We start from the raw sequence: 22,309 nt of genomic DNA, 5'->3' as shown, positions 1-22,309 counted from the left end.
CGCTCATATTCTGCTTTACTCTCGTTACTTTGCTACATTTTACCGGTGACAATCGAACATCCCGTCTAGATCCGCAATTTTTTCGAAAGATCGAAGCTTGTCATAAAGCGAAAAATATTTTTTTATCAATGATATGAGATCTTCGAGCGAATTTAACTTGAAGAAATTGTTTTACTTGAAACCTGAAAATTGAAACAATTAGTTTTCGACAAAGAAATGAAACTGCTCTAAAAATAAATAGGTATACGGTATAACTTTTAACCACGATAGTCGAGTTTTGTGAAACGGAAAAGAAAAATGTGATCGCAATGTATAATATAATATATTTTGCTTGTGATTTAATAATTTTTCATCCACAAATTAATCTACGCGGCAGGATATATGCATATATGCGCGAATAAGATATTTATACCTCGCGGTACGACCCGAATGCATGCGTTAGCAAGTGTGTCAGCTGGCTTCTTCCGAACGGAATGTTTCGCCTTCTTTCGTCCAGAAGACGAAAACTCTCATAATCGAGTCTTAATCGAATATCTATCACAAAATAGTTGATATCGAACGAAGATTAGTGTAGATTTTGGAACCATCTAATATTTTAGAAAATGATCACTGCGAATTGAAAATGTTATACTTTTAGGATAAAAATTATTTTCTTATATGTAGATGTACCTGACTGTAAAAACGGAAAAAAGAATAGAATAAAATTTATCGTATAAACATAGTTCTAAAGAACATAAAAAATTATCGATTTTAAAGATATATAAAATATGAAGACTGATTTGATGTTGAGCGTCTAAAATATTCATAATTGATAACGATAAGATCAAGGGTAGGATAAATAAATAATTATTGAGGAAAAGTTTGAATATAATTGGAAAACTGAATGCGTGAAAAAAGGTCTCCACCTACGTTGTATTATCGAACGCGTCTATTATTGAACATCCTGTGTCGAGGTATGAATCCGTACCCGGTTACCCTAGACGATAAAAAAAAAAAAAAATGTCTCGATCATTCTGGTGCCGACTATACACGTGCACGTCGCAGAGTCCATCGCCAGGGGAAAGATGGAATACACGAGAGGAACGAGAGAGGCTTGGAGTCAACCTGGTGAAAGACGGAGAGGGAGAGGGCGGAGGACGTGATTTGATAACACGGCATCGATCCAGGTTCCCAGAATGCCTCCTCCACCCTTCTCTTTTCTCTGGCGTCTCCGTGCACACACCCTCGCCTCCTCCCGTTTCCTCTTTCCGCACTATCCCCGTAACGTTTCTCCGATTCTGGTTGCCGCAACCACCCAGAACTGTAAATACCGGCGACGTTGGTCCGTCTCGTTCTCGACCGGCATGGACATATCCCGTGTTCTCTCTCTTTCTTTCTCTCCCTCTCTCTCCCCCTCCCTCTCTCTCTCTCTCTCTCTCTCTCTCTCTCTCTCTTTCACCCTCTCTTCGGTAGAATCCCCGATAAATTCCCGTCATCGGGATTATTCCGACCGCGTGGCGAAAATATGCGGCGCGCGCGTGGCGCCGTTAATAAGTGCGCTATATCATTGCAAGAGATTATGCGCGGCTCACAGCTGAGCAAACATCCGAGGCAGGCGAGCTCGTGCAGCGAGCTCCTCTCGATAATTATTTAAGAACTACATCTTCAAAGAAATATCTATATAAAAATTATTTCCATTTGCAATTTATATTTTTATGCTTTGACAAGATTTAGAGTGTATTAATAACAATATCTCTAATTTAGTCTTTTCAATTATAACGAGGAAAAAGAACCGTGACTAGTTTATAATTTAATAATTGATAAAATTATAAAATAGATTATTATATGAATATCATGGGCTCTTTATATAACTTTAGCATTTTTACAAAAAGCCTCGATTTTTTTTATAAAAGCTAGTCTTATAAAGATCCGATGTATTATAAAAGAGCTGATTTTATAATAAATTTGTAACATATTTATAGTAAAATATTGTAATGTCAGAAATATAGCTATTTTCAAATGCATTATATGTCATATGTTAATTTTTAATTGTAGAGAAAATATTACTGAAATATTTATTAACTGAAATATTTGAGGACAAAAGCATAAATTGTTTGGATTTCTTTTTATATTTTATATTTCACAAAAAAAATATATAATAAATAGGGTACAAAATAAGACTATTTATAGTTTCTTTCTTTCTTTATTTAATGTCACAAAAAATTTCGCCTCTAATATTATATACTGCTAACAATAATTTACAAATTAATTTTTAATAACGAAATAATCAACAAAGTTCATTTTAATTTATTTTCTCTTTCAAACTGTTGGAATATATACATATAAAAATATGTTTCGAATCTACCACAAGCGTGAATCGAAAGAGTACATTTACGCAGGAGCCCTAAACATAATCGGGATCATATTGCGCGTATATACACATAACCGGAATATGTCTCGAGTTAGTATTCTCGATAAATTCCCCGTCGCCGGGATTATTTCGGACGACATGCCGACCCCACGGAAATATCCGGCGCGCATGGTCGATGCCGTTACATCGGACGTCCGTACGGCTGGTTACGACGTCCGCGACTACGACGGACCCCTCTCACGGGGCCCGTGCAACCGGCGTACCGCGGAAGGGAGAGGAATCTATTAATACGGGTACGGGAAACCCCAGCTTTTCATTTCCTGCTCGTTATCCGCTTACGGCGCCGACTGCGCCAAAGCGCGTTTCCGCGAGATCGTTTTTATCTTGTCTGGTCGCGAGGAAATATAGATGCGTGCCCTTTAAAAATATATTGTACTCTGTCGAGCGATTCGGTAAAAAAAAAGAAGAAAAATGTAAACGATAGATGGATTGAGACAGATGAAATATACGGCAAATAAATAGAAAAATGCAGCATAGTAAAATATATCCACAAACATAGATACAATCGAAAGCACTTAAATTGGACGAACTTAAATTATGAAATAGAATTTTATGATACATAAATGATACAAAAGATCTATATGTATTTAAATGAACAATCTAGCTGAACAATGTCTAATTGATTAAGTTGATTGGATTTCGACATAAAGTTTAATGTTAAATATGTTCTATATTCATATATATACTTTAGCTTCTATAATTTAATTTTGTAATACATGAATTAATACTTTTGTGTATGGCTCTTATACAATATATTACATTTTGAAGGAAGATTACGATAATGTTTTGCTTTGAAGTTCGTTAAATTAGCAACAAAGTTTATAACATAAACTGTCGCAATACACTCTAAAAAATGTATAATCAAGGTTCAGTGGATAGTTGCTAAGTAGCGAAGGCTGATAAAGTTACAAAAATCACTTATCTTAATTCCCCTTCCATACGTGCTTATCGCGCTGTAATTGGCTATACAAGTGGTCACTGTCTGCGATTTGCGATACAGAGTTATCGGGAAATGTTTATGTTTTATTAAATCGTTATTTGCGACGAAAGCGGCATATTGCAAAATTAAAAAGAGGGAGAGATGGAGAGAAAGGAGGGGGGAGAGAGAGTGTGTATGTGTTAAAAAAGAGTAATATATAGATCTATATTGAAAAGAATAAATATTATATGTGTATGAGAAGATTTGCGAGTGCAGAATTATATAATTCGAATAAATGGTTTGCAATGATTTGATAATTATAATTACGATTGTACCATTAAATATAAAATAACTTCTAAATTATAAAATTGCTATTTAATTGTATAAATTGAAGAAAAGTTATAAATTTTTAATTATCCAAAATTGAGGAATGAAATAGTAGCTCTCTCTCTCTCTCTCTCTCTCTCTCTCTCTCTCTCTCTCTCTCTCTCTCTCTCCTACATAATTTATCTATAATTAAAAAGATATATCGAATATTTCGAGATATTTGGCGTAGTTTGTTTCTGCAACAACAATTGCTTTTGAATGATTTCTTCGTGGCTGCTTTGTGCGGCTTCTCTCAAGAATATTTTTTTTCTTGCCATCGTGGTTGAAAATAAACAATTAGGCAAACCTAATCACAGTAAAGCTTCGTCGCGTGCACGGCCGCGTGTTGTTTACGTTTGTTATCCGAGTGAAAGTTATTGCTACCTAACGCCGTTGTGGCTTCGTACGTGCATTTGTACAGATGCAACCAAGTACATGTTCGATAACAGCTAAGATAACAGAACATGTTCGATTTGCATGAACTTTCCTTTATCTTGCCTAAAATGGGATAATTTTTAATTTTTATTTTAAGATTTTATTATTGATTGAATTTTAAGATTTAATTTTATGCGTGTATGGACGATTTAATTTTCTTTCTAAAAATATATTCTGCGTGTCATAAGAACGAGATAATTTTTACTAGAGTACAAAATGCAAAATATAAATTACCAGTATCGCTATAACAGGCTACTGCGTGCATATATTGCGTAGAAATAATTTTTGGCCCTCGCAGTGCGAATAAATCACAAGCTAAAGAGTGTCGAGCTTGCCGCAAAAGTGGTTGCAACGGGCGCATCTTGTCTGTGCGCGCGATAAATTGATTATGGTTGGGAGAGGCAAGGAGGATTGGCGGGCCGTAAATTATGGCCGAGTTATTAAATTATCATCCGGCGAGACAACTTGCGTTGCACGCGGAATGCGAGCACGAGGCGATTGCTTTCAAGGCGACAAGTGGCTTGGCCAATGAACCGTCTGCTTGCTCCGGTTGCAAAGAGAGAAAGAGAAAAAGGACGTAAAGATTTTTAAAAGTTATCGAATGATGAAAATTTAACAGTCATATATGAATGAACTTGAAATAATGAACTTGAATCGTCCGGTATTGAATTGATATGAAATCTTTGCGAAGGCAGATTTAGTACTGGTAGGTTTTAAAAGAATCAGTTAAAATTAAATATATGTGAATATTATATACAAATATTATATATATATTTATAATTTTCTCTGTGTTATATTACATAGATATAAATATAATTTGAAATATTTAATATAATAAAGTAATATTTTTTTAGAAAGAATATTTTAAAATATTTAATAGGAAATTATAAAAACATAAAACTGAAGATTTATAATCTTTGTTCTTTCTTGAGATATTTTGAAATAAATTTACAAGATAATTACGATAATATTAAATAATTTATGCTATTCTTTTTTGCGGCTATTTAAGTTTGCGTCTCATAAGAAAAGTGCAGGTGTGGTATGAATTGAACATAAATATATATTATTTGATTATGGATAATTCTATCTTCTAATTAGATTAGAAGAACCTTCGGATTCGCGTTTTTTTTCATAAACTTAGTTAACGTGTCACGGCGTTCAAGCATTCTATTATTTTGTTTAAACTTGCACGTGTCGTGATCGTGATATTTTTCCACGGCGAAAAATATGCGCATTGATCGGTTTGAATTGCATAATTACTTGTTTATAATATCTTCTCGTTTTAATAAATTAAAATATTAAATATTATCGTGCGAATACTCATTAAAATCGGAAATTGAGCTATATCAGATATCTAAATCGAATATTCGAATATTAAGTATAAGTATAGCATTAATTTTTTTTACAAAAACGTGTATTATTGTTTTCTTTTAAAATGTAGAAGATATAAGAAGAGCGTTGACAAATGACACGGTAAATGCAACCTCGACTCAGACTGTCACGTTTAGCGTTAAGTGCCTCTCCAAATAGGGCGATAGGATAACGGACCGATAACTTTGCACTACAATCCTGCAATTTTCTACTCGTAAGGCTTCTCACGGACGAATCTTTGATCTTTTCACGAGATATAATCCGTTTATCTGCGGTCGGTATGTTCTCCCATGAACGTAAATGAAAAATAGTCAATCGTTACAACTTTGTCCTCGACTTTCCGATTCGCATTCTCATCGTATATTTAGCACTAAAGTCGCCCGAGAGATTCTAATTTGTCTGGCATGTGAAAATTGCATTCGATCTAAATATGGTATAAGACTGATTCATTTAGCGCAAATTGCGTGACAACAATACGGATCTTTCTTTGTCGCAATAAGCTAAATAAATTTCTAAATATTTTCTAAAAATACCAAAGCTTTTCGATGATTTGCGAAATGACATACTTTTAAAATTATGAATAAGTCTCTTTTGAAAAATAAAATGTGTTAGTGTTATGACTTAGAATTTCTTGTAACTATAATGTAGATTGTTCTTTATTTGTGATCCTCAATTATTGTCGCATGATGTCGCAGTAGAAGGGATCATTTTGCTCGGCCTTGGTCGCCATCCTCCTGCTTTGCGTGCTCGTCGCTTCGTGTTCGATGATTATGATCTTCCCCGCCGTATTTTTCCCGCACTCCTCGCCTCTTCCTTGTTCCTGCTCGTTCCATTAACTTCCCATTAACCGGTTGGGACTTTGTAATTAAATGCCGGCGGCGTTAGCTTTCGTCGCGGCGCGGCGTAAACGCTGCCGAATTAATGTAGAGCATGATAGAGAGAAATTCTGGCAAAAGCGTAAAAATTGTTCTCTAACTATGTATATATATAACGAAGCTTTTTTACAATAGTCTCAGGTACATTTTAAATTGAAATATTGCAGGATATTTTTCGAAAGACATTTTTTTGAGACCAAATGAACGGACTTGAGATTCCACAGCTTGTATTCGATCCAAACGTATATAAAAAAATCTTGCAGTTTTGGTTAATATTTAAATTATTATCATGCGTGCAGAGTTAATCAAAATAATATCGATATTATAACTTTGATTATTTGAAACTAATTACACGATTTTTACAGAATGTCATCAAATCAATTTATCAAGTAAAAGCATAAATATCAATTTTTTTTGTCATAAAATTCACATACTAGTTAGTTTGAAAAAGATATATTGTAAAAATTATGAATATTATTTTGATCAACTCTATATTTTATGTTGAAAAAATGTTTATGTACAATACTTTACTTTTGAAAATTTATCTATTTTATCATGGCGATATCATGCGCGATCTATCGGTCATGAATTATCGTGCATGTATTTCTCCGTGAGAATTAATTATGCAGCCTCGTGGCTACTCGATGCAATATGGAAGACTGCATTGTGTGCTGCGTACAAAGAGAACGAACGCCGTGCACCCGTTAAATTACCACAACACCATCAAAGAGTTAACGCGTCGAGCCGAAACAAAAATATGCAACAGATTTCCGCGTGAAACCTGAACGCGCAATGTACGTTTTCTTGAGTTCTTATTGATCTACAAGTGATTTTGCCTTATGAAATCATGCAATTTTCAAATAAAGACCAAAAATTAAATAATTTTATCAATTAAATATATATATTTATATACATATTTATATTTTTTAGATAGAGAAATAGAAAAATCTCTAGAATACACCGAGTACGACTTTGATGTTACAAAGTAATTAAGGATAAATTCATTTTACATAATAGGATATTGCACATGCATATAAAATTCGAAGAAAATATAAAGAATTTATAGAACGTAGAATGGAATTTAGAAAGTAATTTTTGAACATATATACATATCGAGGCGCAGAATACAAAAAATGATGAACACGTTAGGCTAAAGGTAAGACACGTGTCGATGCCAAAACTCTGAGCTAGTATTGCGACAATATTGACGCATATTGTAAGCATATCGAAGAATCATAGAATGGCCTCGACCTCGATGTCGCAGGTCGAAGAACGATTTTCGTTAAAGATGCGTAAATAGCGCGAATACTATATACCAGTCTCACCGGTGGGGCCAAAAGTCTCGATGCGACAGATTGACAAATCGATTTCTCTTTGGTGGGAGTCTCTCGTTTCACGGGGAGATGCCCGTTCGATCGCAGAGTAAAAAGAAACGTGGAAAAAAAGGAAGGATATATATACGGGGTGTTAGACTTTTGACTTGTCGGCGTGGATCTTAATAGAATTGCATTCGAGCATCATTTATCTCGCGAGTTATATTAAGTAATCGGAGGATGTTGGCGTTCTCTCGCGAACTGAGAACTTCCGGAGTGCGAACAGATAACGAAAGTTCATTGTTTGTTTAATTCCGAATTAACTTTATCGGACATTTAATTTGGAGCTTACGTACAAAGATGTGTAAGGTTGAATGTTACAAAGTTAATGGAGAATGGGGATTCACAGAAAAAGTGCAGAGAACCGTGCTTGTATACACTTCGTATATGTGGAAGGGAAAGGAATAGCGCGGGAAGGGAGGAGTAAAAGAGACAAGGGGGAGAATGAGCTTCGACGGGGGAATCCTTTTGCTTGGAAGGTAAATGAGCCTGTTCAAGGAGAGAGAAATGCTCCGCGACTTCGTCTTCGTCGCTCGCACTCGACACGCATACACACACAAATACACACACACATACACTCGCGTGTCTCCTCCTCGATATATATTTAGCGAGCGCGGCATTTCACGACCCACATACTCAACGGGAGGCAGAATGTCTCGTTGTATCACTTCGCCTGTTGACGAAGCCGGTGTTGCTTCTTCGTGTCATCGCGATCTTCGATGATATCAGGGTACATTTAAATCCTTTCATTGAGAAGAATGGCAGTGAAATTGTCACGATAGAATTAACACCCGTTGCGTTTGAATATCTCATTATATCAGATTAGATTTATTTTACGCATTTATATTTTCGGTCTATTGAAATTTTGGCAAACAGACTTATCGATAAATATTATTGTATCGAAAAATGTCTTAAATAATGAATTAGATTATATTTTTAAACAGATTTTTATATTTTATTAGAAATAATAACTGCGAATTAAATTTTGAATATTAAAGGAGTGAAATTTGATAATAATTATAGATTTATCAATAAATGCAAAAGTTGTTTTATAAAAAGTAAATCATATAGACATTTATATTATATTTTTTCAATATACACTCTACAAGATTATTCCATTGAAAGCTTGGTAATCGAAGAGATGAAATCTCGATGATGTTTATTCTTACGAAATGCTTATAAAGAGGGTCTTTCTAATCCGAATAGAAAATTGCATGATTTCATAACGCAAAAGGAGCGCTTGTAAATCGTAGCCTATCGTATCACTTCTCCGATCGCTTCGGCGAATAGATGCACTTACGGAGTAGGTATTGCATTTGATGGAGGAGAAACAGTGACTCATTGTCGAGGGGAGTTCGGGTAACCACCACTAAATCACCCTACGGTAGCGCACTGATGTAGATGCATTATCTTGCTGACCCCCAGTCACTCGTTTTGCGCATCTGTGCATGACTCCGATTTACTGGAAATCAATAGGGGGCTATACAAATTTTACGAACTGTCCGCAAATCTCGCGAAATATTGCACGAACGTGCGCCGTTTCTGTCTCGAGAGTAGAAGTTGTACAAGTCTATTTCATTAAATTACATATAAATTATATAAAACTGTTGAGCGCGAAATTGGAATAAATTTTACAACGATGATGAGTATTTATATTTCTTGATATATGTATATGAAATTTATAATTAACAAAATATTCTGCAAAATCTCTCTTTCTCTTTCTCTCTCTATTTATTATTACTTATTGTTAGTAATTTCAACAAATACTACCATTAATGGATAATGCATCATTAATGCGCTGCTAACATGCTATCATCGAAGCGTCGAATTGTTAACGAGTTCGAAAGTACGAGCGTACAAATGAACGAAAATCTATCGCAGCGCCGACATATATCGCGAATAAATCAAATTTGGTTCCTCTCTGACAATGCGCCTCGTTTCCACGCGATTACGCAAACATATACGCTCGTCGTGTGTGTTTCTGTCATGAAAATAGCGCAGATTACATTGGCACGTGCGGATTTAAAAAAAAATCACTATAAATGCGGTGTGTAACAATGGAATGGAACACAAGTCCCATCGTGAAATGCGCGACTCGACTTGCACTCGTACTCATAAATATACGGGTTCATTGTTTCCCGTCGAAATGTTCCGTGCGCGCTTTCTTTAATTGATTTCCCACGCATCTGCCGCCGTATTGCGTCAGCGAACGTAAACCAATATGGGATTTATCGGCAGGAGACACCGATTGCTGAGCTATGTGGTGCTCTAAACTATTTAAGCGCGCCGCCACCGGTTCTGGGAATTATACGCTCCCAGAGCAATCAAACTCTCGCGTACAATCCGAATTATCCGGTTATATCGCGCTATTTTTTTCGCCAAGCGACATGCCTGCTAAAAATTATTTCTCGCGTTTAAGCATATACAAGTCCAAGTGCGGCGCGAACAAATTATGGGGGGAAAAAAGTATGAATTTTCTGAGATATTTAAGACAGCATTCAACTTTTGTTTACATTTTTATTTAACAATTTTTTTTAATATTTCTAAATTTTAAGATTCTGAGATTTATTCGGTTATATATAATCATACATACATAATCATTAATCATATTAGAAAGAGAGTGTAAGTAAAAATAATGACAGAGATTTTGCGATTTATAATACAAAAATGGGACAAAATCCTATTGTACATGTGTACTAAATAGACTATTTGACGAACAATAATTAAATTAATAATTTCAAATAAATTTATTAGCAATAATAATATTTCTCTTCTACTTTTTCTATATAGCGCTTTCTCTATTTGTAAGTGATTGTAATCGATGAATAGCATTTCGAGAGCAGTTCTCTCTTGCACAACTTAAAATAATTAGAATAATGATTTGTAGAATCGCGTGAAAGCATATCGTGTTTATAATACGCGATTTATCTCTCGTCATTGTTCACCGATGTGATTGACACATGATCTGTCGAGGCGGTTACATTAATTGATTTCCTAAGCGAGCCACGCAACGTCGATAACATCTATTATGTCGCGATAATATAGGGAAAGAGCACGAGTGAGGGAGGGGGGGGGGCGAACGATTTAAATGATATGTAAACCAATTACTAGTTAACAGTCGAATGTGTGTAGTTTCGCCGTTGTTTCGCCACGTGATTTGCGCCACACGCGTATGCGCGTGTTTATCGACAAAAGAGATTTTGATCGCGCTGTTTTGCGCGCTTGTTACGGATGAATGCTATTATGGAATTCGATATTATCGTTTACAGCATGCTTCCTATTGCTCTCTTTCCGCGTGAATACGACTTTCCTTCTCATTTCCCAAATATGAAACAACAAATATAAACATTTTATATAAAACAAAAATTGTTTAATACTTATCATATCTTTAAAATTATTTTAAAGAGAGAAACTCACTCTCTCTCTTTTTTTCGAAATAAAATATCGCCTAGGAAATCAATAAAGAATATAACATGCCACTCATATAGTATTATATATATTTTTCTCTGCATATTTTCTTCGAAACAAATATTATTTAGGAATATACATATTGTTAGAGTTCATGCATTTATAAGATAAGATTAATCAGAGACTTTCTCATTTGTAACCATTCCATGTACAACGATTGCTTTGAGGTATGTAACATCAGTTCTATCGACGAAGATATCTTAATAGAAATGTCAATATATTAAGTAAATATTAAAGATCAAGTTATTTCCGGCAAACGACAACCGCTGGTTTCTATCGATCTGCTACTTCGCGTGATTAATATCGACGATACATTATGGTTATTGCGAGATACTGGAAAGCGGGAAGAGAACGGCTGGGAGACGAGGTGTGGATTTATGGCTTATGTCCCAGGGAAGCTCTAAAATTTGTTATTTACGGATCATCTGTAATACGTGTGTATGTGTGTGTGTATATGTATGTCCAATCCGTGTGAAGATTCACATGCAGAGTACCTCGATATAACTTTTCGCACGTTATAATACGAGCAAAGTATAATAAATCCAAACACACATATACACACGCACGCAGAAAGAGAGAGAGCGAGATATAAAATTGCTTCTCGTTTCTTTGAAACGAAAATCACGTTCGTTTTAATTATGTTGTCGCGTGTTGTTGTTGCGACGAATTTTTCCGATAAAGAATTCTAGAGTTGACCCAGTTAACGTCAAGCCTAGAACGATTCAATTACGAGGAACCTATAATTAGATGCGTAATTGCATTACGGACGATCGCCGCGATTCGTCGTCGCACGACCAGTCATCTAATCGTCTAAACGTCTCGTTCGGGCATCCCCTTTTAATCTCGAAGAAGAAAATCCGGGGTTCACGCAGGCTTCACGTGTCGTTTGCCGGTTCAAGTGCCCTTTGACGATGAACATTAATTGCTTTATTTGGACGCTTTGCGATAATATCGTTGATGCTATCGAACGAGGGGAGTCAGCGATTATCGGGAGTTTATTAGGATATAGAGTTTACGATACGTTGTTTAACGGAAATTATTACTTGGAATGTCGTAAAAACGAGAAAATATAAAAATATAAAAATACGGAGAGAAATATAGAACAATAGAGAATGTGAAAATAATGACGTGAGAAGATAGATTTTGGTTCTCCAAATTGAAAAAAAATCATTATGATGATTTTTATTAGTAACAGAGAATAGATAACTTAAGAATGATATTTAAATATACTTTGCAACACACATAAATATTAATATTTTAATCGTTAAAGTAAATGCTAGATATACTAGAATTATAATCGTCAACAAATATCAACACTACATTTTCGTGGCGATACTTCTTTCCAGATATCTGTCTGATATTGAAGACGAGCGACAGATGTCGAAGAAAACATTATCATTATTATTATATTTGTATTGCATCATATTATTGATATTGCATAAATATTTTTCTCTCTATTTATTCCTTTCTCTCTCTTTTTTCAATCATCCGCGTGAAGGTGTTGAGCGAGTGCGTATGATCAGCGTCGCGACCGATATCAACGCGATTACGGGTTGCGTCGTGTTGCGTATAGCGGTGATAGCCGCGTGTCAACGCTACTGCTAATAATACTCTTGTCGTTTACTCTCGTCGTAGGCAGGTCTGCGGCAATGGTGCTATTACCACTACTACTACTGCTGATACTACTACTATCACCGCCGGTGTTACGGTTACTGTCGCGCGACCAATACGAGGCTGGTTACCACCGTTGCTCTCGTTCTCTCATCTGCACGTTGTATAGTTACGCCGTTTTACTACTTTCGACCGGCTTGGAAGAGCGAGCGGGATGTAGGACACGATAGGTTCGCAAAGAAAAAGAGATGGAAAAGTCGAGAGAAAGGGGGAAAAAACTTTTTGTGGTTCTCTCTCTCTCTCTCGCTGAATTTTTTTTTATTGAATGTAAAATTTCGTTCATCTTTAGTCCTTTATATCATACATCTTTTATATCCGTTTATATCACTGTGTGTTTTGCATATAAAATTTTCGGATTACTTATTTTATATGTTATATTTAATTTTACAATTCGCACGAACATGGTAATACAGTATTACACATTCTTTATCTTAAAATACAGGGTCCATTATTTTATTGTGTTATCGGAGTATTCGTAAAATCTGTCTCTCGAATTTCTTTCCGCGTATTTAAAAGTCAAGAATTATATTCATCTTTATTGAGTTTAGCCAAAAGTTGGGCTTTTTGTTCGTACATCTCTTTTATCTCTTTAGGAAGCCTCTTTGCTTCATTTGTCATACTTCGCGGTGGCCTTTTACCTTTCTTCCCGCTTAGACAGGTTGTTCGATGAATTACTACGAACTCGTCGGAAGGAGTGGTAGAAAGATGGGAGAGACATCACGAAGAGAAGAGCCGATACCTAATCCTCCCTTGGTTGGTCTACCCTTGGCGAGAAATCAATAGAGGAATTTCGTCTCGGTCTCCTTCTTCCCTCTCTCTCATATTCTTTTCCTTTCCCATCTATTCTTCTCTCTTTAAAGTTCTTCCGCTGTTCCTTTCGCATTGTTCAAAGAAGCCAAACAAAGACAGAGATCGATACATTTATTCTGCTTTATCGTTTTGAGTTTTCCTTATTGTTAGAGCCTCAACGAGCCTAAATTTCTCGAAAGATTGATGTCGCTGATTTTTTTGGTTGATAATACAAATGCACATGCTTGTTGCGAATAATATATTCGGAAAAATATATTTTCGTTTCAAAAAACTATCGATCAAATTATCGTAATTTTTTAATTATATTTTAACAATATTTTATGCAGAGTACATACACATTTTTATATCTACATTTTAAAAATAATTTGAGTATGTTTAGTAATTTAATAGCAAAAATAATGATTTCTTTATTTCACCTTTGCATCGTGACTTTAGATTGCGATTACAACTAATTATATTTATGATAATTTATTAGCTACAATTCCATGCAGCTATAACTCTCGTCCGTTCGTAAGATGTAATTTTAAATAACGGCACATGTTTCTATAATTCTCGTTTCTCATCGCATCACCGCGCGTTTCAATATTTACCGCCCACGTAATTAATATAACCGATGCATTCGGATACTATTTGCAGTATATTGCATGGGTGGGTGTATTTCGGGAGAGGGGAGGGTTGCAGAATGCACGAGGAGGGTTACGTCATTGTACGGCGCGTCGGTGTGACGTAACGGAAGTCATGCGTCACCGCTGACGTAAGCGACGTCGGAAGAGGAGGAATGTCCGAAAGAGGCCATTGACGAGGACTTGTTGCATTCAGTCCTCTTCTGCATGCGTCGTTGACAAAGCCGCGGGATTGTACTCGAATGACAGATAGAATCTGACGTCACGATGGAAAATCCATTCTTATATCCGCGATCAAGTCTCTTGCATTTTAAAGTCAATATTTCGCAACGATGAAACAAATAAATCATTATTTTATTACTTGACAATGATACAAAAATTGATATATAAATTGTTGCGTTTTAAAATTAATTTACGATGGGAATTGTGTGGTTTTGACAAAGCTGTGATTTATGTTTTTGTACGGGGGCAAATTTCATTCGCCGTTAAAATATGCAGTGTAGCGCTTGTTAAATCATTTTCTGAATTGTAGCCTGTCGACGAGTATCCGCGATTAGGACGGAGTCTGCGTAAGATGGCTGCGACTGACGTATACTTGTTGCATATCCGCTTGCGCATGTCTTCTCGTTTAGTAGGTCAAACGAGAAGATGAAATAAGAAGATTTGAAAATAAAAAGTTACGTCGGGTATATAAAACACATAGCTTTGCATATAAACTTCTTAAACTGACTATATAAAAAGATAAAAGATAAAATTTTTTATCGTATTATTTATTTGTATTTTATATATAAAATTATATTTATATCTATACATACACATGCATGTATGCATATAAATAAAAATTATTAATTAAATGTGACGTACAATATTACGTTTTATATAAAATAAGTTTTCTTCTTTTTCTTTCTTATGTAAGTATATAATCAGGTCTTATATAAATTAATATAAATGTCAGTCGTTCACGTTTAATTTCGTTATTTAAAAGTAATTCAGATATTACAAAATTATTACAGAATCGCGCGCATGAAATCGTTATGATTATATATTTTCCGGTTACGTCATAGCGCCGCTACGTCAGCGAATTTTTCGAGGATTCCCGCAAAGCTTCAATCCAGCTTAACTCGGTTTTGATCAAACAGCTGTGTCTACATTTAATCAAGGCGATGCATCGCGCAATTGGGAAGGTCGGGGATATTTCGATTAGATAGATTGAGCTGGGTTATAAATTAGTAATTTCCCGTTCAATGTCTCTGTTGTCAATGTCATTTACAATCTTGCTTTACGTTTTTGTTATCGCGGCAAGCAATAAAGGAAAGGCTTTTCTTAATGTCTCTATTAGAAAATATGAGATGAATTTTCTAAAAAAAAGAGAGTGCGCGATAAAAGGACTAATGGGCACTTTCCGTAGAAAAGAAAACAAGCATTTTTTTTTTATAGAAAATGAGTAATTTTAAGATCATTATGCATAGACAATTATGTGATATAATGTATGTAATGTGTTATACATTGTATTAAATAATTTTCATACGGATGTTTTTAATTCTGTATAATTAAATATTAATGAGATAGGAATAATAATTTTATATATATTCCATTTACGTAAATCGGATTATGCAAGTATATTATACAGATTATTGGATAGATAGAGAGAGATATTTTATAGAGATTAAAATAATTAGATATATGTATATATGTAATAAAATATATACAAGAGTAAGAAAAACCGCGCGTTCCATTCTCTTATATAATTCTCTAATAATCCTTATATAAATATTTTCGAATAATTTTCTAAAATGTTTTTGAGTGAAATTTCTTTGATTTAAAAATTGCTGTTTTTTTATTTACGGTTGTACTCGATTACAAAAATTCTATCGCGTTAATAATTAAAAAAATGATTTTTTTGCGCTTTTCTTTATTATATCAATTTCTAAATAAATTGCATGTATAATTGTATGAAATTGCGAGCAGAGCAATCTATTAGAAGATTGACGTAAAAAGGATTACGATAACAACGACCTTCGATAGTTAATGCAGCGATAACAACCATCGTGGTAAACATAATCGTTTTTATTATCTGTTCGTGACACTCGACATACGGCGATTTGTACAAATAGTAGTTTACATAAAGTGAAATACATTTGAATTTTTCAAGGATAAACTTCTTTGTCTCGAGTTCGATAAAGTCTCGGTGCATGTTTGTGGGTATTAAATTGAGAGACCAGGAAAACAAATAAGTATGCTATTGCATATAGCTGTTGTATATAAGATATCGAAAAAATATACTATATTGTGTCAAGGTAAAACAAGAGAGATAGAGAGAAGAAACATATTTCTATTGTAGAAAATAATTTTATATTGCAACAGAAATAATGATAAAAAAAAATGAAGAAAATTTATGTCGTCTTAAATATCTCAGTATCTTGTAGCATAATTTTTTTAGTGAAAATAATATACGTGACGTATTTAATATTAACATAATATCTAATGGTAAGAATATATACTATTCTCTGTAATTGTAGTCATCACTGTTGTCTTTCTGAAAAAGTGTTATAGCTAAAATACAGAAAAGGCCATATGTCAAGATACAGAACAAAAGAGAGAGGGCATTTCCTGTTTTCGCGTTCCTTTGCAGTAGCGAGGTATTTCCTGCGCGCTCGAAAGTAGACATAGCATTTACATAGTTGCCAAATACTTGCTATATATTAATTATTAATTCAGTGTATATAATACACATATAAACATTATATTTATTTTAATATTATAAATCTAATATTATATAATATTAGATTTATTCTAATATTATATAAAAAATATTAGTGTGAAGAGAGACGTATATTAAAAAAATCTCTAATTAATAAATTTATCTCGAGATAAAAAATGATAAAATAAATTTTTTTATTCTATTATTAATTAAAAATTAAAATTGCTGCAGATTAAAATAATCATTTTATGTCTATCGTCAAATTACCATTTTTTTATTCAATTAATTTTATTCGCGTCATAAGTTTTATATAGTAAAGACTGTTAGAATGCAAAATAAATTAAGATACGAAAACTTTTCGTTCAAGTAATTTCTTGCCATTAATAACCACGAAAATTATGTTTGCCTTTGTGGCAAAAGACAGCTCGTTCAGCATGAATTGACCTATATTCCGTCGAAACTACATATTTCTAATCTTGCTCTACTTCGTACGGCAGATTTGTGCGACAAAGTCGTGCGGCTCTTCTTGTTATCTTTTTTTGTATTTTATTTTCGCATTTTATTTTCGCTACCGCATATCCATATACGAAGCGTAACATAATCACGTCGCGCATAATCGATTCGGTCTCCCGGCGAACGAACAGCGCGATCATTGTTCGATAATGGTGTCAGTGGAAAGTTGGAAGGGCTTAGAGGTGATCGAATGCCCTGACTAATTATCTAACCGAGCGAGGGTTGGATGGACGCGATAAGCAATTTATGTGCGCGCGTATAGTATGGCTGATGGACCAAGTGTCCGTCGCAGACGGCTATTATCCCCTGCGTTTAACCCTCTCGTACTCGAATTATTCTAACGCATCAAAGAGAGAACATTAGAGCAACTTTCGATCTATACATTAAGTATGCAAAATGTCAATTTCTTGTCTTATTAATATGGAACAAATTGATGATTATTTATTTAAAATGCAGTATTACGATAGAGAGAATGTTGTACATATATCCTCTATTGTATCACTTTTTAATGACAGATTGATAGATTTTATGAGAAAATTAAAGATTGAATTTTATTAGCGGAAAAAGGGGGGTATAAGATAGCATAAAAAAATATTTTTTTATATAAATCTGCTTAATTCTCGTAAAAGATGTAAACTTTGCGTTATTATTATTCTCCTGAATACTTTTTTTTATAGTACGGCAGTACAAGACACATAAGTATGATTCACCGCGACAAAGATTACACGGGTTGAACGATTAACAATGATTGGGAGACAATCTTAGGCAGCATAAAAAAACCAAAAAACATTTTAGAAATGTGTTTAAGAAACGATAAGACGATTTTTTAGGCATCTTTTATTTTAGGGACGTGTACTGTCTGGGAATGTCATGACGCATCATAATCCGCGTATCGGTATACGGACGATAAAACAGCGACGTCGCGAGTGAGCGGCTGCGCATATCCAACAGTAGATGTCGCCCACGTCGACAGGTGCTCGACCAATGGGCGAGCGCGCTCGTCGCCCCTCTCGTTCTGCCGTCGTTTGGCGCTCCCGGTTGCACGGACAGTGATCGCAATATGGCTTCCGCTAATGCCAGCAAGTGAGAGTACCTCCGATAAAAGGTGACAACGGGTCACGGTGAAGTATTCGGGGTTGCAGCCGTACTCGTGAAAAATCGTCGTGCGTTACTCTCACCCGTTCGCGTTGACTCGTGTGATCGCGTCGTTAGTGCCGCGAGTGGGGCAAAACAATCGTTTTCGTGCGAAGAAAAGACGTAGACAGAGACAGACATAGTAGAAGAGAGACCGAGTGAGCGAGAGAGAGAGAGAGAGAGAGAGAGAGCGAGTGAGAAAGCGCGACGGAAGATCGCCATGTACTCGGCTACTATCCGTTCGAATCGAGACGTAATCTCGGCTAATTTCACGCGGTAAGTGAGAGGCAACGGTCGAAGGAAAATCGCGAGGTACTTGACGCGGAGCGGCGCTGCTCCGTGCAGTGTTGGCGAGGAACGCGAATTCGCGTCGATTGTCCGATTTAATACGCCGCGACGCGAGTGCTGGGGTGCGTGGCTAGAAAGGGAAAACATTGCGCGTGAGGAGTAAAGTATATACACCGACGTGTCTCGTCGCGAATCTCGAGCGGCATCGAAGGACGAGCGCTTAGCGCACCATCGCACCGGTGTGCTCCGGTTTCCGGTGTGCGCGCGTGCACGCGTGTGTGTACGTGCGGGGTCGCGTGCGCACAGGTAGGTGCACACACGGGTTCGGCAAAGCGACGAACGGACAGATCGGAATAGCGCGAGAGACGGTGAATGAGCAGCAAGTTGCAAACGTGCGCGACAGAGATAGAGAGAGAGAGAGAGAGAGAGAGAGAGACATACGGGGGTAGAGAGACACACGCGGGGTGTATGACGGCGTTTCGGCGCGTCGAGGCGACGTTGCCAGTATTCTCCCCCCCCTCGTCGTACACTCGGCTGCTACACGTTACTACTACCAACTACGGCGGCACGAGAGAAAAGGAGGGAGAGGGAGAGAGTCCGATACTCTGGCGAACACAGGAGCGCGACGACGTATACAATTACGGTGGTGTATAAGTAGTGGTAGTGCGTGATCGCGTCGCGCCAACGAGAATCTAGACGCGCCGATTGTCCTCCCCGGAGGCCCGCGACCGAGGAGCCTCGACGAGAGGATATACCATGGAACGACGCCTGACGACGTACGGCCGTAGCGACACGTGACAAGCCGAGCCACAAGCCAGCGCAAGCCATGAAGAAGCCGCCACGGTGAGTGAGCCCCAGAGTTGACTTTCGCGCTCGCATTTCTTTCCACGTTAATTTCCTTTATCGAATGCGTCTCGATTCTCTTCTACTTTGTCTAGGATGCGCACGCTCGAAAGATACTTGGAGATTTTTCATAAGCAGGTTCTTTAGGAATTAAAAAGAATCAATTTTGCGCGTTTAATTAGATTAAGCAGGCGATAAACATTCTCAATCTGCTTGCGTGAAGAGATCTTTTGCGATCATTGTCACGATTTAATTGAATTTCAAATGAGAAAAATGTGCCATTTTCTCGTGGTAATTGCGTTTAAAAAATTTCGAGCGATATTTGTGAGGAATGTTCGAGGGTTGCCTAGGGTGATACGAGGTCATTGATACGTCACTGCCGTTACAGAAGCGAATACACGTCCCCGTGGTGGTAAAGCGACGCGATTATGGGGGATGAGTCACAGAAGATTGACGCCTTGTTTATTGATCTTGACGCAGATGCATGGCGCTTGTTATGGTATCCTCGTTAGTATCGTTACTTTATCGAAGGTTGAAGGTGTAAACTTTACAAGCGGTTAAGGGGTTGTGTTAGAGAATGATTGTATCAGAGATTTTTCTCAAAGAAGATATACTGTCTCCCGTTACTCCCTAACAATGTTTAGTAGACAATTTCCTTCGTCAATTTGAAATCATATCTTTCGATGAAAATATCGAGAGAATTTATCATTTATCACTCTTTTCTATCTTTAATTTATAAGATTGATTTTCAATTTTTTTTTTTACATTTTAATTAGTCAAAAATTATTGACATTTTATCGCGAGTAATTCAATTTCAAATATAAAAAATCTTTTATTATCATTGATACGATAATAGTGGAATACCTTATATATTGAAGTATATACACGCGAATATATTTAGTATGCGAAGAATCTAGAGACTGGTTTCTTCTAGAGGAATTCATTAATGATGTACGAAGTGATTTAACCAGAGAATGAGTCATGGAACACGTCGTTTTGTATTAAAATAATATATATAATGCATAATATTATCGAAATTGATTTTAATAACATATTGAAAGTCTAAGAAGAAAATGATGATAGTTTTAATGATGAAAGTATAGAAGGGGAAGGGAAGATTTGAATTAAATCTATAATGTGAAAATATATATAAGCTAGATAATATAATATATATAACATCTTGCATCTTTAATATAATTTTTATACTTGCACTTTATTCGCAAACAATAAAGTTACTTTAAAGTTTAATTTAAAGTTCAATCCTCAACACATCTAATGTTGAAAATAAATCTATTCGCCGGGAGGAAGATTTTACTCTTCCGAGTTTTTCATGAAGATTTTGATTTTAAACTGTGCACAGCAAAAGTTTGTAATTTAAAATATACTTAAATACGCGCGCTACACCAGTTAGCTTGAAACTTGAAATCCGAGCTACTTGCCGCTCGTTCTCGGGGAATGAATTTAATCGTGTCACGAGTTTTATTCCCGAGCCAACTTTCGACGAGGAGGAAAGCGCGCGCGATCTTTAAAGCGCCGGCAAAGTGTCGAAGAGATGAGTGCGACATTTAGGAATTTGAACTGGCGAAGCGACGAGAACGTTCCAAATACTTGCCGGTCGTCGTCGTCGACGAAGAAGCTGCGTAGGTTGCTAAATTATGGAGCAGCAGGAATAAAGGAGAGTCAGGGGAAATGAAGAGAAACAAAAGAACAGTTACTTGGGTATCGTTGACGCTGAATAATTCTCGGCGCGTTCAAAGCCTTTAATTTGCTATCGTTGTAGTGGAAATTTGACTATCTATCTCTATCCATCGTGGATCCGGACAATTTTCTTTTGCGATTTCTTTACTTTTTCGTGATTCCTCCTGGCGTTTATTTTTAATCGCCCTCGCACATATAGTAATAAAACAGTAAATATTAAGTATATAAATGTATTTAAAAAATATATATATTACAGATAGGTACACAGAGAAAATTTTCTTTTAGAATTTACCCTGAAAATTATGGTAATCGTGGGACAATATGGTATGGAAGAATTTTATGAGAATTTTTCTGATTAATATTTATCACAATAAAAATAATAATGTCTATTATAATAAAATATAAAATGTTTGATTAATTTTACTATGCAGTTTAGTAAAATTAATCAAACATGTTTTAGATTTTATTGTGATAGATATTATTTTTATTGCGATAAGTATTAATCAGAGAAATTCTTATAAAATTCTTATCTTCATTCCATATCATATTGTCCCACGATTACCATGATTTTCGGGGTAAATTCTAAGAGAAAATTGTCTCAGTGTATAAAGATAATTATGTGAATGTGACACATGGATAGAATTTTATTAATTTCTACTTATTTAGCCATTTATTTTCTTCTGACATTAATTTTTTGAAACGTGAAGAGCCAATATATCCCCATTCATACAAATTTAAAGATCGATACTTTATACATATTTGCAAGTCACAAACTCTCTTTTCTTTTATTTATAAATATCTTTGGATATTT

The 22,309-nt window shown here is 35.6% G+C and overlaps 1 protein-coding gene across 4 annotated transcripts in view; it reads left to right on the top strand.

Annotated features, from left to right (window-relative positions):
- Lilli (AF4/FMR2 family member lilliputian) overlaps nt 1-22,309 on the top strand; it is a 197,600-nt gene that overhangs the window by 27,458 nt on the left and 147,833 nt on the right. The window contains exon 1 of one of the 4 annotated variants that reach the window (XM_083046195.1): nt 18,579-19,800. The exons of the other annotated variants lie outside the window; for them this stretch is intronic. Within the exon in view, the coding sequence (XP_082902321.1) occupies nt 19,784-19,800 (17 nt within the window). The 5' untranslated portion in view covers nt 18,579-19,783. Of the gene's footprint in view, nt 1-18,578; nt 19,801-22,309 lie in introns of those variants that run through there. 4 annotated transcript variants of the gene reach the window in all.

The sequence above is a fragment of the Prenolepis imparis genome, unplaced genomic scaffold, assembly GCF_030444845.1.
Source record: "Prenolepis imparis isolate NDT839.2.m4 unplaced genomic scaffold, iyPreImpa1.0 SCAF_9, whole genome shotgun sequence".
In the NCBI taxonomy this organism is placed as follows: Eukaryota; Metazoa; Arthropoda; class Insecta; order Hymenoptera; family Formicidae; genus Prenolepis; species Prenolepis imparis.
The sequence above is the reverse complement of the archived record's forward strand: the minus strand, read 5'-3'. Positions and strand labels throughout refer to the sequence as shown.